Source organism: Mandrillus leucophaeus, unplaced genomic scaffold (assembly GCF_000951045.1).
Source record: "Mandrillus leucophaeus isolate KB7577 unplaced genomic scaffold, Mleu.le_1.0 Scaffold255, whole genome shotgun sequence".
Classification (NCBI taxonomy): Eukaryota; Metazoa; Chordata; class Mammalia; order Primates; family Cercopithecidae; genus Mandrillus; species Mandrillus leucophaeus.
The window spans coordinates 920,689-938,901 of NW_012102643.1; the positions used below are offsets into that span (position 1 = coordinate 920,689).

The following is an 18,213-nucleotide window of genomic DNA, read 5'->3' on the forward strand; positions in this document are numbered from 1 at the left end:
CCCATTCTTCATGCAGCAGCCAGAGAAGTCTTTTTAACACATAACCCAGACCATGTGGCTTTTCCTGCTGAACACCACCAGCTTGCCCCAGGGACGTCCAGGGCACTTAGAATGAACTTTGATTGCTGTGATATCTCCTGCCCCAGGCTCATCTACCCTGGCCGCCCCCATACCTTTACTCCTGCACTACGGCCCCCACGCCTTCTAGAGAGAAGGGGCTTCATGCTGGTTCTCACTCAGGACCTTTGCACTTGCTGTGCCTGCTCCCCTGCCCCCAATCTCCATCTGGCCGGCTGCTTGTCATCTTTTACCTCAAGTGTTACTGCCTTAAGAGGCCCTCCCTGGACCGGCCCCCTCAAGAATGCTGCCCCCCCGCATCCTCCTCCATCCCATGTCACTTGCTCTCACATCTGATTATTTTATTTTCTTCATATCCTTTTTATTATCATAAATGGTCTTGTTTATGGATTTGCTTGGTTGTTTACTGCCTGGCCCCGGGGATTCAGGGTCAATCAGACAGGGTGGTCGCTGTTCTCACAGAAGTGGGGGCGATAAGCAAGAATGAAATCACTGGACTTTTCAACTACAAGAGCCAATAATTTCCACTCTCGGTTAAAGCGAGTTGGGTTTTGATTTTTGCAATCGGCTGAGTCTTTACTGCATTAGGCTCCATAAGTACTCACTGAATTCAACGGCCATGGTTTTTTTTTTTTTTTCCTCTCTCTCTCTTTTGTGTCCTTCAAGCTATAGACGTCATCATGAAGCGAGTCTGCACTTTGCTTCTGAATAAACAGACAGTCCCAGGCCTTGAAGCCAGTGGTATTTATTCTCCATTGCTCCAAAGCTCTCTTTCTTCCTCAAGTTTCTACCTAGTTCTGCTCTTTAAAACAGATGTTGGGCAGAGAATACCAATTCCATTTTATAGATGTGAAGACTGAGGCCCAAGAGGCTTACGTAGATTGGACAAAACACAACTTTGATTATTTCAGCAAGGATTCCTCTCTCTGGAACTCTAGCCTGCAGACTAGAAAGAAAAATCTGTATGCTTTCCTAATGATAAATATTAGTGGTGCCTTGGGCTAGCCAGGATGGATTTGAAATGCGTAACCTTTATATTTCTACTTCACAGTTTAGTCCCCAGGGATATTCCAGATTTCAGGAAAAAATATCCCTACTAAGAGATACAGAATTTTTCTTTTGTATATAGTTTCATTTTAGGTTGCCTTTATTTTTCAATCTGTTGAACCAATAAGGTGAACATAATTTACAAAGCCAGAAGATTCCCATACTGATCCTTTTATCAGCCCAAACCCTTCCTTCACATTGGAGAAAGTTGCTTGCTCTTTCATTAGAGGGAAGTAACTCATTGTATTCCCCGCTTTACTCTGGCTACCAGGAAGTGAGACATTCTGAACTTGATCGCAATACTTAGCCTGAGCCTGGATTTTTTTTGTACAACGTCTTACCCTTATTCATGACATAGCTTTGCTTCCCTTTGCCTTTGTGTTACTAGTTCTATTTTAAATATGTTTCCCATTCGAAATCCTTTCTGACATAGGCTGGGTATAAACAAATAAATTCAATTTATTTTTGAAGCTACTCTCCCGCTTTTTTCCCTACCTCCCTTGGATCTTGCTTACGGGCTCAGGAGCAGATACTTTAAATAAGCATATTCCCTCTGCTTACTCTCATTCTTTCTCTTTGTAAAACATGCATTCAGGGGAATGTAAATTGTTTTTAAAAGCTTCCATCCTGGGCCACTGCTAATTATTACTGACCCGGGAGGATCTGTACTAATTTGCCTTAATAAACTTATTAAATAGCAAATTTCAGGAGGAAGAAACTATATAGCCTTTATTGGATTAGTAAAACTGCCAGTGGACATCATCGCTGGAACAGAGAAGAGCCCGTTAACTGCATAGGAAAGCTAGGGAGATAATTGAGCTAAGTGTGTTTCCAATAAACCATCACCGGCCACAGATTCGGGCCTTTTTGGGGGTTGTTAGCAAAAGTTTCAAGCTTCTAAATGAAAAAGAAAAAAAAAAAGAAAGGAAAGGCAGCATCCTTCTTCCTATAAACTAGATGCAGGTGATTAAACATGGCAAATATTAAATGAAATCAGCAACCACAAACCTCCAGGTCATTGAAGAACAGATGTGTATCTGCAAGGTTGAAGATCATCTCTTCCATCATGAGGCCGATGCGCACGGACGTCGTGGTGTCCTGTGAGGTAGAGAAGGGGAAAATCACATGCGAGGGGGGCCTGAGGAATCTCAGCCACTCTTTTGGTCCCATCCCACTGCTGAAAAGCAGTTTTGGTTTTACCTCATCTGCTTGGCTCATGCATGGCCTAAAATGTGTCTCTGTGTGGGGCTGGTGTGATAATAATGTCATACAGCTTCCAGGATCTCACTTCTAGTTTTTCGCCATTTCTTTTTACCCTCTCCAGTATTTAAATCTCCTGGAAAATGACCCTGGGATTGCAACAGTGTTCAGTGTTGCAAGGACACTTATCACAGATATGACATGGCTGTAATAAAAAAGGGCCTCCTGGAAAATGCATGCTTTCAGGGGTTCCCTCCAACACATTTTTGTTATCAGGGAGGTCTGGAAGATTTCAGTATAAACTACTGGGAGAGTTGAGATGTTGAGTCTCTCTTTCCAACAATCTCTCTATGCACACTGCCTTACTCCTCTTGATATTTAAAAAAATCCCTGTTATCCAACAATAGAGGGTTAATGATAAAAACACACGAACACAAAGGCACTATGGTACATTCATAGGCGGGAAAACTAGGCAGCCATTATACAAATGAAGTCATTGTGGAGTTACTGATATGAAACTGTCATCAAGAGATACAGTACTAAGTAACGAAAGCAAGCTGCAACACAGTACAACATATGAATTTGCACAACTGTGCAATGAAAGTGCCTCCTTTCTGTATACATAGTGTGATAGACTGCACTGCTGTTCACCCATACTGGGGGTCCCTCCCTGAGGTGCTTCTCCCTGCAAGAGGATGATATGTAGCAGGGGTTGGCAAACTGCAGCCCCTTCGCCAAACCTGGCCTGCTGCTTGTTTTTGTATGACTAATGAGCTAAGAATGGTTTTTACATTAAAAAAAAAATCAGTGTATTGTCTAAAGTTCCTCTTGTACTACAAAGTCAGAGGTGAGCAGACTGTGTGTCCTACAAAGCCTAAAACATTTACTATCCAGGCCCTGACACATATTTACCCTGTTCAATTCAGGTTATGATTGATTAATATTGGGAGGACATGAAGAGCATGTTTGCCTATGTGTGATGGGGTCAAGGGTGAGAAAAGAGAGCTCAATTCTTGTATTTTGGGAAGCAAGAGATCATACCTAAAACTGAAAGAACATACTTCTTTTATGGGCTACCAGAAGGAGCACATATGCATGTTACTTAGAAACTGGACCATGCAACTTGCTGTGGCCAGTGATATGTGGGCAAAAGTTATGTTTCACTTTTGGTCAGAAGTTTTTAGAAGTTTTAGGAGCCAGTACACACTTCCCCATGCACTCTCTTTTCTCACTTCACAAGGCTGTAAATATTCTGGATATTTATTCTGTTAGCCTGGAAGGCAGCTATGTTCACCAACGCCCACACATATTCTGTTGGCCTCGGTTCCAGAATAAAGATGATGTGGATCAGAGATACAGTTGACCACAATGGACATGTATCATAAATGAGAAGTAGATGAGATTTTGGGGATGTTTGTTACTGCAGCCTACCCTTGCTTATCCTAACTGATACACATGGAAAATATGCAGCACAATGGTTTCCAACCCTGGATGCATATTGTAATGCTCTGAGAAGCCTTTAAAAATCCTGATGCCTAGGCTGCTCTCCAGACCAATAAAATCAGAATTGCTGAGAGCAGGGTCTAGGCACCAAGAAAGTTAAAGCGCCCCAGGTGATTTCAATATGCAGTCAAGGTTAAGAACCACTAGTCTAGAAGGATATAAAACACACTGTTAATAATATTCCTGGCTAATATCTATGAAGTGCTTTCTCTGTGCCACTTTATAAGTATTAACTCATTTAATCCCCACAAAACTCTGTAAGGTGAACACTATTATTTTTCCATTGCTATGGTTTGGATGTGGTTTGTCCCTGCCACAACTCATGTTGAAATTTGATCTCCAAGGTGGCAGTGTCGGGAGGTAAGGCCTAGTAGGAGGTGTTTGGGTCATGAATAGATTAATGCCTTCCCATGAGAGTCAGTGAATTCTCACTCTCTCAGGAATGGATTAGTTTCCAAGACTGTGAGTTGTTAAAAGAGTTGACTTCCTCTCTCCCCATGTGATCTCTGCACATGTTGACTCCCCTTCCACTTTGCACCATGAGTGGAAGCCGCTTGAGACCCTCACCAGGTACAGCTGCCCAATCTTTAACTTGCCAACCCCCAGAATCGTAAGTCAAATAAACCCCTTTTCTTTATAAATTATGCAACCTCAGGTATTCTATTATAGCAACACTAAATGGACGAAAACACCCATTTTATAGATGAGAAAACGGAGGCACACAAAGGTTAGGCAACTTGTTCAAGGCCATACAAGCTAACAAATGCTGAGATCGGAACGTAGGTAATCTGGTTCTGAAACAATACTGTTTCTGAGGACTCAAAGGGGCTGAGTTGGGAGAGGAGAGACAGAGGCCTTGTCCCCTCGCTCCATACAGTCCTTTTCCTGTTTAAATTTTTCACTGGAGGCTGTATTATTTCTATTATAAAAATAAATAATTAAGGACATAAACCCTTCTTGACCCTTAAAAAAAAGAAAGAAAAAAATGCAGCTGGTGATCTCAGCTTCACACACACAACTGTGAAGAATCAGGCCCAGGAACACAGCCATTAGGCAAAACACTTCATCAAGGCCCCGAGAGCCAAAGCTTAGCACTCTTGGTCCTGGCTGGAACTCGACGGGGCAGGGTACTCAGTGAAAAATGAAGAGAAAATGAGGAAAACAAACTTTTCAGGGCCTAGGAGGGAATCAGTGTGTGACCTGGGAAAAGGTTTTGCATTACTCATATCCAAAGCATTTCACCTCTGCACAATCACACACTCCTCTTTGACAGAGCAATTCGTGCACCTAATCACTGATTACCAACCCTCCATGTACTGGACAAGAAGCAAGAAGGAGCTGCCACCCAGACTTGTTTGCTGAAAGGATTTATTCTGAAACATGTCACCTCCCAGGCCAGCATACAGAGAAGGAAAAGTAATTATTGTATACCAAATGACTTTTCTGTGAAAAGTATTTATATAGTTGTAAGAAGGCAAATACCGCATATTAATAAAGCTCAAGGTATGACTGATTGATACTGGGAAGACATGAAGAGAAAGTTTGCATGTGTGTGATGGGGTCAAGGGTGAGAAAAGAGAGCCCAATTAGTATATTTTGGGAAGCCAGAGATCATGCCTACAATGGGGGAAAAAAAAAGAATCAAGAAGTAGCACCTAAGGATGTTACTTAGAAATTTGGGGGTGAGGCTGGGCGCAGTGGCTCACGCCTGTAATCCAGCACTTTGGGAGGCCAAGGCGGGTAGATCACTTGAGGTCAGGAGTTCGAGACCAGCCTGACCAACATGGAGAAACCCTGTCTCCACTAAAAGTACAAAAATCTGCCAGGTGTGGTGATGCATGCTTGTAATCCCAGCTATTCGGGAGGCTGAGGCAGGAGAATCGCTTGAACCCAGGAGGTGGAGGTTGTGGTGAGCCGAGATTGCGCTATTGCACTCCAGCCTGGGTAACAAGAGCGAAACTCCGTATCAGAAAAAATAACAATAATAATTTGGAGGTTACATTTTTAAAGGCAGCAGCAAGAGTTGAAAGTTGTTGCCCCTGGGCAGGAAAAAAGGGTGGTGGGCAGTCACTGAGGACTGCTGTTTTCCACATATATTCCTTTGTAGAACTATGAATATTAAACTATAGGCATATATTTCTTGGATTAGGCAACATACTCAGTAAATTCACTTTTCATTATCTATCCTACAGAAAATCTCATACACATGAGCAAGGGGACATATCAAAGATGTTCATTACAGAATTGTTAGTAAATAGCAAAAGACTGGGAATAACTTAGCTATCACTTCAAAGGAGACTTGAAAAATGAAATGTGGTCTATTCATACAATGGGAAATGAAATTTCAATGGAAGGAAATGAACCAGATCTCCATATATTAACAGGGACACATCAAAAAATATATTGGAGTGAAAAAAGTTTTCTGATTGCAGTATGTACTATGTACTGTATGTTATCACCATTTATTAGAGACACATAAAATGTTACTATATTTTCCATGCGCGCTTATATATTTATACATATCTGAAAGGCTATACACAAAAAGAAAGGCAGTTACTTCTAGAAGGCAGAGAGGAGGCAACAGGAATTAAAAGTGATGGTCAAAGTGAACTTTAGTGTTCTCTAGAATATTCTAGATTTTTGATTTTTTTTTTTTTTTTTTGAGACAGGGTCTCACTTTGTCATCCAGGGTAGAGTGGCACAATCTTGGCTCACTGCAGCCTCGACCTCTCAGGTTCAAGTGATCCTCCTGCCTCAGCCCCCAAGTAATTGGGACTATAGGTGTGCGCCACCATGCCTGGCTAATTTTTTGTATGTTTTTGTAGAGACAGGGGTTTCACTATGTTGCCCCGGCTTGTCTCGAACTCCTGAGCTCAAGCAATCCACCCACCTCGGCCTCCCAAAGTGCTACAATTATAGGCATGAGCCACCATGCCCAGCCTTCTAGAATTTTTTAAAAGAGAAGGGATTCAAATATTTATTATATAATTAAACATCTTCCTAAAAATTGAAGACACCCAAATGTTTATATGAGGAGCCTTTAGAATACCCACCTACTCTTGGAGCATTCTTATTATTTCACGTTTTCCTAAGATTGTTTTAAGCTATGTAGGTGGTACCTCTTTCCAAAAAACACGATAAAAACTAGTTGCACAGAGGCAAAAAGTCTGGAATAGCCTCAGAAAAGCATGGCTAACTCAGAAGTTAAGTAACACAGTGTTGTCCTGGGTCAGAACACTTTATCCAAGTAGGAAATGTTTTTCCAGGGTTGCAGAGACCAAGAAACTAAAAGAAAAAAAAATTTGGTGCGGACTCGGTATTAATTTATGTGAAATACATCTGGAGTGAGGACAAGGCAGAAGCCATCAGTTTCATCCTGGACTGTCTTGCTGAATGCAGCCCTACTATACACCGTCAGTATTCCATTCTGGGGTCTTGACTTTAGTCATAGAGGACAGATTGGAGGGAACCCTCCGTCTGACCCAGAACTTCTCGCAGTCAAATAAAGCCTAACATATGACAGCTTTCACACCATGCTCCTTCGGGCCACTGACCCCTTCAAGTCCAGCCTGATGCCGCTACCACCTAACACTGGAGTGAGGATTAAATCAGATAGCATGTGTGGAAGCACCTTGCCCAGGGCCTGGGCTGCAGCAGGCACTCCACAAGCATCGGTTGTTGTCAAAATCCCCCAGTCCCCTTCCTTGAGCCTTTAAGCAAAGAATCGGTTTCTGCAAACCCAGCAGGAACATCCCAAATCAGTTGATACAAAAGCTTTTAACATGCCACTCACGTGAAACCCATTTTCTGAAGCATGACATATTCTTTGGATTAAAAAACAAAACAAAACAGTGGTTAATTTCCTAAACAAGCAACAGCATAAGTGGATTACTTTAAAAAAAAATCAATTTAAACCAGAATGAACGGAGAATTGGTAGTTTTTCCAAAACAGGCTTCAGTGTGTAACTCATCCCGGGAAGGACCACGCTGGGGACTAAGGGGTGGGGGTGGATGGAATGTCATCTTTGTTTGACTAAAGAATTTGTGGGTGGTTCTCTTGCAGTGAAGGTACAGATCAGACAAAGACGCTGTAGATTTTCTTAGTGTGCCCTAATGCTCTACAGATTTCTCCGGATTCAGTTTTTATGAGGGTGTGGTGGGTTCTGCACACTTGTTTGGGAGGCTGGTGAGGAAGCTTCAAGTTGGAACTGCCCTTTAGGAGAGAGGCTACGGACCTGGATGGCAGCTCAGTAACATAATTGTTATGCATTCTTGATGAAGTTCTTTTTTTTTTTTGAGACAGGGTCTCCCCTGTCACCCAGGCTGGAGTGCAGTGGTGTGATCATAGCTCATTGCAGCCTTGAACTCCTGGACTCAAACAGTCCTCCTGCCTCAGCTTCCCAAGTAGCTAGGACTAGAGACGTGTGCTAGCACACCTGGCTTCTATTTTATTTTGTGTAGAGACAGGGTCTTGCTATGTGGTCCAGGGTAATCTCAAACTCCTTGGTTCAAGTGATCCTCTTGCCTCAGCCTCCCAAAGCGCTGCAATTACAGGCAAAGTTCTCTTAATTAGAGGAGGATGGTGGGACCATGTAGGCGGCCCAAAGAAAGATCTGCCTTGTGGGTCACTATTTTGGGATGTAAGGTTGTATTTCTTGGATGAAAGGGAGAGGATAAGAATATAAAAAAATCTTTCTTAAAATAAAATTAATCTGATGTAAAGCAAACATGAATGAGGAGAATGGCATGCTAGTTCTCGGAAGTTTCAAAATGTGAATGCCGAAGTTATTCATAGTTAATTAAGACTAAACAGTTGTTTTCTATCAAGTGTCTCCACCATCCTCAAATTTATCAGCTCTCCAATTCATGCCATATCGGAAGTCTACTTCCGAGTCTGCATAGATTAGGAGGCGACTGTTCTGATTTCAAAATAACAAATACAAATTTTTACCAAAAAATTGTTTTAATGAATCAGAACTCTATCCATTAAAGATTTTTTTCCTGGATTTTCCGTTTTCTCTTTCTTTCTTTCTTTTCTTTCCTTCCTTTCTCTCTTTTTTTTTTTTTACAGGGTCGACCTATGTCACCCAGGCTGGAGTACAGTGGCGTGACCACAGCTCACTGCAGCCTTGACCTTCTTGATCCTCACACCTCAGCCTCCTGAGTAGCTAGGATTATAGGCTTGCACTGCCACACCTAGCTAATTAATTAATTATTTAATTAATTACTTATTACTGTGTCTCCTTATGTTGCCCAGGTTGGTATTGAACTCTTGGCCTCAAATGATCCTCCTGCCTCAGCCTCCCAAAGTGCTGAGATTACAGATGTGGCAAGTTTTCTATTTTAAGCATGCATCACTTTTGTAATAGATGACTCTAAAATGTGTTCAATTCAAAGACGTGAGATTTACACACTAATTAGCTGCACAACCCTTTGAACAAAAGGAAGGCATGCCGATTTCATCCTGAAACTGGTTTATGTGACTGTGGGATTTTGAGTTCCTTCATAATTCAAACATGAGTTCTTTCATAACCTAACTGTGGCTGAATAATAATAATAATAATGTTGATAATGATAATGGCCAATCTCTAGTGAGTGCTTTGTTGGACAGGTGAAGAAGGTAGGCTCTAAGCCAGATTACCTGTGATTAAGGCCAGTTCCACTTCTTACAAGTTACTTAACTTCAGTGTGTCTCAGTTTCTTATCTGTAAAATGGGCTTACGTACCTGATAGGATTGTTGTAAAGATTAAATATGTTTTTATAAAAGTGAGGTTATAATCCCTTTAGTGAAAGTTTAATGACCAGCACTAAAAAAAAGACTGGAAGAAATGTGATAGAATCCAGGGGTCAGCAAACTATGGCCTGTTGCCTGTTTTTGTAAATAAAGTTTTGTTGGAACCCAGCAGTGCCCATTTGTTCACTTAATGTTCATTTATGGCTGTTTTCATGGTACAGTGGCATAGTTGAGTAGTCACCACCGAACCTAGCTGAAACCCTAAAATACTTATTATCCCTTTACAGGAAAAGTTTGTTAATCCCTAGAATAGACAACAAAATATCAGAATCTATCATACACAGCAATGGTAAACACCTGTTTCAGTTGGGGTACGTGTGTATGTTTGTGGCGTGTGTGTGTATGTGATGGGTCATAGTGTAAAATGTATTTCTTACTGTGACCATGTAAAAAAAGTTAAAAACACTAAGTTAATGACTGTTTAAGAGCTTAGAACCATGCCTGGAACATAGCAAGGTGTGAATAAGTGTTAGTTTAATAACAGCTACTGTTTATATTGCTATTACTGTTACTATTACTACTGTGTACCTTGTTCAATGTCACTTAGCTTATAAGAGTCAGTGTTGGCACTGAACTCAGGTCTAATCTGACTCCAGACTCCACAATCCTCTGGTTATGCCATCATGCCTGTCATGGCTCTTTTGCTCCGAGGAAACGTCTGCCTTCCATGGATCAGCTGCATGACTGGGCAGAAGGGATGTGCTGTCCCCTCTGTGGAATCTCCAAGTGTATCAGACATCTACGTTATCTGGTGGTCTTTACTTGGGACGAGTCATTTGGTTGATTTCATTTGGGGTCTGCTATGAAGATTTAGAGGCTGGCTGTGCAGGAAAGGGTTAACTCAGCAGGCCTGGGTTGCTCAAACCCTGCACATTCCTTAAGAAATGTCTGTCTTCAGGTCTGGCCTTTGGCCAGTTCCTGGTGCATGAGCTCCTAGCCCTTGGGCCACGCCAAGCACTTCCAGTTGATCAGATAGTTTAGGTTAAGAATGTGGTTTATGGTGAATGCCTGTGTTTGCTCTGGGGGGCTGGTGTCTGAGTGGCTGAGGTCAGTTACTCAGGTGCTGCATGCCTACGTCACCGACCCCCTCAAAGCTTAAGTGGACATCAAGGCTTAAGTGGACTTCCCCAGTTGGACATCACTTGGCATGTGTTGGCACACATGGTTGCTGGGAGAATTAGGTGGAGTGTCCGTGCTCCCCTGGGAGAGGACTCCAGGGAGAGGTCTCCTGGAAGATTGTGCCTGGTCTCTCCTGGATTTCACCCCATGTGCCTTTTCCCTATGCTGATTTTAATCTGTGTCCTTTTACTGTAATAAACTGTAACTGAAAGCCTAACAGCTTCTCTGAGCCTTGTGAGTTCTAGTCAATCATCGAGGCCGAAGGTGGTCCTGGGGATTCGCAACACAGTGTCTTTATTAGATACTTTTAAAAAACAGCCGGTTAGCAAAGGAGGCAGCATGATATGTGGAGATAGCCAATCTCTCTGAGAATAGGCGTTCATATCTGTAAATTAGCAGTTAATAATTTTTAGTAAAAATAACACCCATTATGGGTCTTTCAGGGTGATCTCATAACCTATCCCTGGCCAGAATCATAGTGATTGATTCAAGGATGATTATGAGCCAATGGACACTGGCCTGAGGACTTCAGCTATGACTCCTGGGAGAGGCACCTTTTCTCCCCTGGGGTGGCTGAGCTGCTAGAACTAGGCTCAAGGATGCCGGCAGCCATCTCTGTCACCCTACAGGCAGAGCCTTCTTGACAATGCACACAGATCCATATGAAAATATTTAGGGACCCAGATCCCACCCTGCATAGGTCTACTTTTGGACATCTTGGTGACATGAACAAAGAAATTTTCCTTTTTGGCCTAAGCTGATGTGCATTGAATTTCTGTTGCTTATAATCAAAAGATTCTTAACTCGGCATGCAATCTGCCAATTCCAAGCAAAAATGGGTGTTTCTAGTGTAGACAAGGCCCGCTGAACAAGCCCAAGTGTTTCTTTACATCTTAGCAATGGTCGAGTTTTGCCAGGAAGCACTTTGGAAAGACTGTCTTCTCTTCTGATGGCACCTCTTGCGACGCCCACCCCAAGGTGATTGAAGCCAAGTCCATGGAAGCGCCTGGGTTATTATCTGGTCTGAAAAGAGTAATCTCTCCCTTATACAAGCATTGCCTAATGGGGCAAAGGACTCACCCAAATGGCCACCACAAATTGCCTCCATCATTCACAAGGTATCCATGAATGTGGCCATGGACAAGAATCTCCCTGAAGCAAAGTGGTTGAGAGCATCACCCATGGAGCTGGCAGGACCCAGGTTCAAATCCTGGGGCTGCCATTCCCCACATACATCACCTTGAAGGAGATGTTCACCCTCCCTGAGCCTCAGTTTCTTCAGCTGAACATAAGCCGGGAGTCCTTTCCAGGGCTCCTGAGGATTTGCGTGTGATGTGTCTTGCAAAACACCTGGTGCCTAGGTATTACTAACAAAAAGCAGCAGCATTCAGAATCTTCCAACAGAAGACTTCTTCCACTGAGAAATTCCCATGCGATAGTTTAACCTGTTATTTTCCAAACTAGGGCCATTCTTGGAACACCTTTGCAAGTTCTGCCAAGATACAGAGTAGCTGTGTTATTATTAACTTAATATTTTCATTTAATTTGGCTACTCCCTCGTTTTAAAAAACCTCACTGGGGGTGTGGTGGCTCACGCTTATAATCCCAGTGCTTTGGGAGGCTGAGGCAGGAGGATCACTTGAGCCCAGGAACTGAAGCCCAGCCTGGACAACATAGTAAGACTTCATCTCTACAAAAAATTAAAAAATTAGCTGAGTGTGGTGGTGTGTGCCTGTAGTCCTAGCAGGAGGATTGCTCGAGCCTGTGAGATTGAGGTGACAGTGAACTATGATTGCACTACTGCACTCCAGCCTGGGCAACAGAGTGAGACCCTGTCTCAAAGACAAAAACAGAAACAAAACCTAAGTGCATTTTAGTTTAGAAAGAAACTTGTTATCATGATCATAAATAGAAAACCTGGTGTAGTCACCATAAATGGAAAGTCACCATGAATATAAACACATGTAATATAGTTTCCTGTGGCTGCCATAACACATTAGCACAAACTTAGTGGCTTTAAACAATGTACATTTATTCTCTAATAATTCTAGAGATGGGAGGTGTCTGCAGGGCTGCATTCCTTTGAGGGTTTCAGAAGAGAAGACTGCTGCCTTGCTTGTTTTAGCTGCTAGAGGCTACCTGCATTCCTGGGCTCGTGGCCCCTTCCTCACGTCACTCCAACATCTTGCTTCTGGCCTCACATCTCCTTCTGCCCACTTTGACCACCCTCCCTTTTATAAAAACCCTTGTGGATTACATCGGGGACACATAATCACAGCTGCAAAGTCCCTTTAGCCATAGACGGTTAACAGCCACAGGTTCTGGGGACTAGGATGTGGACATCTTTGGGGTGGCATTTGCCCACCACAGTATGCAATTATAAAACTACCAAATGCAGTTATTTTGAGTATACCATCTCATGAATCGCTTTTAGGGCAGTGGTTCTCAGCAGGTGTGGCACCTCTGCCTAGACAGTGGTTTGGAAATTTGTGGGGGAAACATTTTGTTTGTTGTAATAGTTGGGAGGGATAGTGGTATTTGGGGGTGCCAAGGATATCAATGTCTTATAATGCACTGTAGGAAGTTGTACATAAAGAAAAATTGTCCCACAACCCATGTGACTTTTATATCTCCTGACGAACACTCATATTGTGAAAAACTTGTTTCTAATTATCAGAGTCTAGAATCTAACTCCTTTATAGAAATAAACACAGAGTATTTTTGATTTTTTTTTTTTCTTGAGATGGAATTTCACTCTTGTAGCCCAGGTTGGAGTGCAATGGCGCAATCCTAGCTCACTGCAACCTCTGCCTCCCAGGCTCAAGTGATTCTCCTGCCTCAGCCCCCCGAGTAGCTGGGATTACAGGCATCTGACACCACATCTGGCTAATTCTTGCATTTTTAGTAGAGATGGGGTTTCACCATGTTGGCCAGGCTGGTCTTGAACTCCTGACTTCAGGTGATCTGCCTACCTTGGCCTCCCAAAGTGTTGGGATTACAGGCGTGAGTTACTACGTCTGGGCTTTGCATGGTTTTGATAAACACTGAATATACTTGTTTGTATCCCATGGTCCATCCCATGTCTGTTCTTCCATTTTCCTTTACTTCTGGCAGAGAATGGCCCTAGATCTTCCTAGTTCTCTGAAAGGCAACCTTCTAAATGAGAAGTGCGTGGAAATATCGGATTCCTTTGTCATGTCTTCTATTGTGGTCATGACTGAACATTTGCATACTGAAATACATGTTTTTAGAAAATAAACCTTCTTTTCTTTCTTTCCTTTCAATTACAGTTAGGATACTATGTTCATTTTTTTAAAGTAGTGAGTGGTAAGCTATATTATTTGGGGTTTCCATTTCGGGATCATAAAAGGGGCATTTTAAGAGATTTGTTTTAAGGTTGAAATCTGCTACAGGAAAAACTGGCAGCTAAGGCAGTGACTCAGACCCCTACGCTAGCCATCCTCATTTGATCTGATCCATGGTGGGGGTTGGAGGGGGACACGCATGTGACTGGGGTTGGGGGGGAGCAGTTGTGCTCCCTGTAACTTTCCCTGACCTGAGGGCTCTAGTACTTCACCTGGTCCTTATACCTCAATTGCCTGATTTCTTCCAGGCTTTTCAAGGAGAAAGCAATTAAGAGATAGTTCCCCAAAATAATAATTCTTACCAGAGCTTTGCTGGTTGGATGGCCTACTGTGCACCCGCTCCTGCGCTCGGCACTTTATTTGCATGTTGTGATTTATTTTATTTCCAAGGCACCTTTAGTCCATCACCGAGAGCGGTGGGCGGTGAAGGAGGAAGGCAAGGAGCCCATCTGTGTGCTGGGCCACTATAAAGGCAGCTAGCCTCCCTTGTCCCCCATGTCTGTTGTCCACACAGCAGCCAGAGTGCTCTTTTTAAAATAACCATCAGAGCTGTGCTTTTCGTTTAAAACCCACTGCCTTCCCCTGGCCCTCTGAGTAAAGCCACCATCTTTCAGAGGCCTCATGTGCTCTAGTATCCACCTACTCTTCCACTCTGCCTTGAACCTGCCAAACTTGCTCCTGCCTCAGGGCCTTTGCATGTGCTGTTCCTCAGCCTGAAATCCCCTCTTCCCAGGCTCTTTCACGGCTGGATCCTTTGTAACTTTCAATGCCAGAAAGGTCTTCTCTGACCATTCCCTATGAAATAAACTAAGATGTTCCTCCCCACTCCCTCCACATCCCATTACTCTTGGAGTTTTAAACACCATTTATCATTGACTGAAATGCTCTTATTTATTTATTTATAATTTTTTGTGCTTCTCCTCCAAGTAGGAGACAAACTCCATGGGAATTATTACTGTGTCCCTCATATCTAGATCACAGCTTGAATGGCAGATGCTTCGTTAATTTCTTTTTCTTTCTTTGAGACAAGAGTCTTGCTGTGTTACCCAGGCTGGAGTGCAGTGGCATGATCTTGGCTCATTGCAACCTCCGCCTCCTGGGTTCAAGTGATTCTCCTGCTTCAGCTTCCTGAGTAGCTGGTGAGAGGTGACAATGTGCTAGCAGCCCTCACTCTCAGCGCCTCCCCGACCTCGATGTCCACTCTGGTGGCTCTCGAGGAGCCCTTCAGCCTGCCAGGGCACCATGGGAGCCCCTCTCTGGGCTGGCTGAGGCCGGAGCCTCCTCCCTCTGCTTGCGGGGAGGTGTGGAGGGAGAGACGAGGGCGGGAACCAGGGCTGCGCAGGCGCTGGCGGGCCGGTGCGAGTTCCAGCAGGCCTGGGTGTGGGCGCAGGCTCGGCAGGCCCTGCACACGGAGCGACTGGCTGGCGCCCCCAGCCCAGGGCAGTGAGGGGCTTAGCACCCCGGCCAGCAGCTACGGAGGTTGCGCTGGGTCCCTCAGCAGTGCTGGCCCACTGGCGCCGCACTCAAATTCCCTCTGGGCCTTAGGTGCCTCCCCACAGGGCAGGGCTCGGGACCTGCAGCCCGCCATGTCTGAGCTCCTCCACCTGCAGTAGGCTCCCGCTGGGCCTGAGCCTCCCTGACAGGTGCTGCCCTCTGCTCGGTGGCTCCCGGTCCCATTGACAGCCCAAGGGCTGAGGAGTGCAGGCATGGCTCAGGACTGGCGGGCAGATCCGCCTGCAACCCTGGAGCAGGATCCACTGGGTGAAGCCAGCTGGGCTCCTGAACTGGATGGGGACTTGGAAAACTTTTATATCTAGCTAGAGGATCCTATGTGCACCAATCAGCACTGTGTATCTAGTTAACCTAGTGGAGACTTGGAGGGTAGCACTCTGTGACTCTGCCTCTAGCTCAAGGATTGTAAATGCACCAATCAGCACTGTGTGTCTAGCTCAGGTTTGTAAATACACCATTTGGTACTCTGTATCTAGCTAACTAGCACTCTGTGACTCTGTGTCCAGCTAAAGAATTGTAAACGCACCAATCAGCACTCTGTCAAAATAGACCAATCAGCTCTCTGTAAAGTGGACCAATCAGCTCTCTGTAAAATGGCCCAATCAGCAGGATGTGGGTGGGGCCAGATAAGGGAATAAATGCAGGCTGCCCGAGCCAGCAGTGGGAACCGCCGTTGGGTCCCCTTCCATGCTATGGAAGGTTTGTTCTTTCCCTGTTTGCAATAAATCTTGCTGATGTTCACTTTTTGGGTCCATGCTGCCTTTATGAGTTGTAACACTCACCACGAAGGTCTGCAGCTTCACTCCTGACAGCAAGACCACGAACCCATTAGAAGGAAGAAGCTCCAGACATATCTGAATGTCTGAAGGAACAAACTCCGGACACACCATCTTTAAGAACTGTAACACACCGCGAGGTCCGTGGCTTCATTCTTGAAGTCAGTGAGACCAAGAACCCACCAATTCTGGACACACTGGGACTACGGGTACACACCACCATGTATTTTTTATGAAGACAGGGTTTCACCATGTTGGCCAGGCTTGTCTTAAACTCCTGACCTCAAGTGATTCATCCACCTCGGCCTCCCAAAATGCTGGGATTATGGGCGTGAGCCACCGTGCCTGGCCTTTTTGTTGTTGTTGTTGTTAAGTGAATATATGAGTGTGTGTGAACTTTGTGTACATTATCCCAGTTCCTCCTCAAAATATCTTTTCCCTGTTTTACAGATAAATAAAAACTCAGAGTGATGAAGTGACCTGTCCAAGATCACACTGCCAATAAGTAGCAGAGCTGGGATTCAAATCTAGGACTGTCTGAAACTCAAGAAACCGAAATCCTAACCATTTTACTCATAAATATATCTTCATGGGAACTAACAACATAAAGCTTAGCACAGATAACCATCATTTTTTTTTTTTTGTAAATGCCTGATTTATAATTGTTGATGTTTACTTTAATAAAATAATGTGTTTAATGACAATTACACTTCCAAAGTGAGGAAAAATGGCAGGCAGCTGACACCTAAAAATCAGCCCTGATTCTTTTCTCAGGTCTCAGGCTGGCTTTCCTCTCTGATAACTGCAACTGGTGGTCTCCGGAGGGGACAAAAGGAGAGCCCACAGGGTGGGAAACCTTCTTCCCTTATTGCTGTGGAGTATGTGTGTCTTTAATTTCCTGGACTTGATATAAAGAAGCAAAGCTAACTGGAAAATCCCTTCCTTGTCAGCTGCCATTCCCTGCCTGCCAAAGGCCAGGAATGGCTCCGCGGGAACCAGACACCTTGGCCGCAAATGGGAATTCACTCATTTTAGCTGCCGCCGAAGGGCTCAGAACCATCTTTCTCTGCTGTCAGCCTTTCCCCTCACTTACCTGTAGCCCATGTATTTTTAGGATGTCACCCTAGGAGTCAAAAAGAGGCGTGTTGTGAAAAGATTAACTTCAGGGCCTCTTTAGATCCATGAATCTTATCAAATGCAACATATCCAAAGATAATTTTCAGAAAACAGCAACACACTCTGAATAATGTCTTGGTCTGTCAGCAGCGCCAGCTGTTTCGCTCTTGTCAAGGGTCTTGCAGATGGGATGCCATGGTCAGTCCTTCCAGATAGAAACATGAAGCCTATGGCCCTTGCTCCAAGATGCTTCAATTCTGACATCTTAAGCATTGGACTCAACCCAGTCCCAGGATTACGCCCTCCAGGACTGTCTGCTTATCTTTCCAGCTTCAGACATAGCTCTTAGTGCTTGGGGAGGAGAGTCTTGGGAGCCCCAAAGAGGCATCAGAGATCTCTGAACACAGCCCTCAGCCCAAGGGAGGCTCAGAGGATGAAATTAGCTAATCTGCTTTGTGCTCTTCACACACTTTTTCTTTTATTTTTTGTTATCTTGGCTCACTGTAACCTCTGCTTCCCAGGTTCAAGTGATTCTCCTGCCTCAGCCTCCTAAGTAGCTGGGATTACAGGTGTGCGTCACCACAGCTGGCTAATTTTGGTATTTTTAGTAGAGACAGGATTTCACCATGTTGGCCAGGCTGATCTCGAACTCCTGACCTCAGGTGATCCTCCCACCTTGGCCTCCCAAAGTGCCGGGATTAC

General features: G+C 44.1%; 1 protein-coding gene across 1 annotated transcript in view; it reads right to left on the minus strand.

Annotated features, from left to right (window-relative positions):
• The window catches only part of EYA2 (EYA transcriptional coactivator and phosphatase 2), a 229,198-nt gene that overhangs the window by 43,649 nt on the left and 167,336 nt on the right, over positions 1-18,213 (minus strand). The window contains exon 10 of the mRNA XM_011983749.1: positions 2,134-2,223. Within this exon, the coding sequence (XP_011839139.1) occupies positions 2,134-2,223 (90 nt within the window). The remainder of the gene's footprint in view (positions 1-2,133; positions 2,224-18,213) is intronic.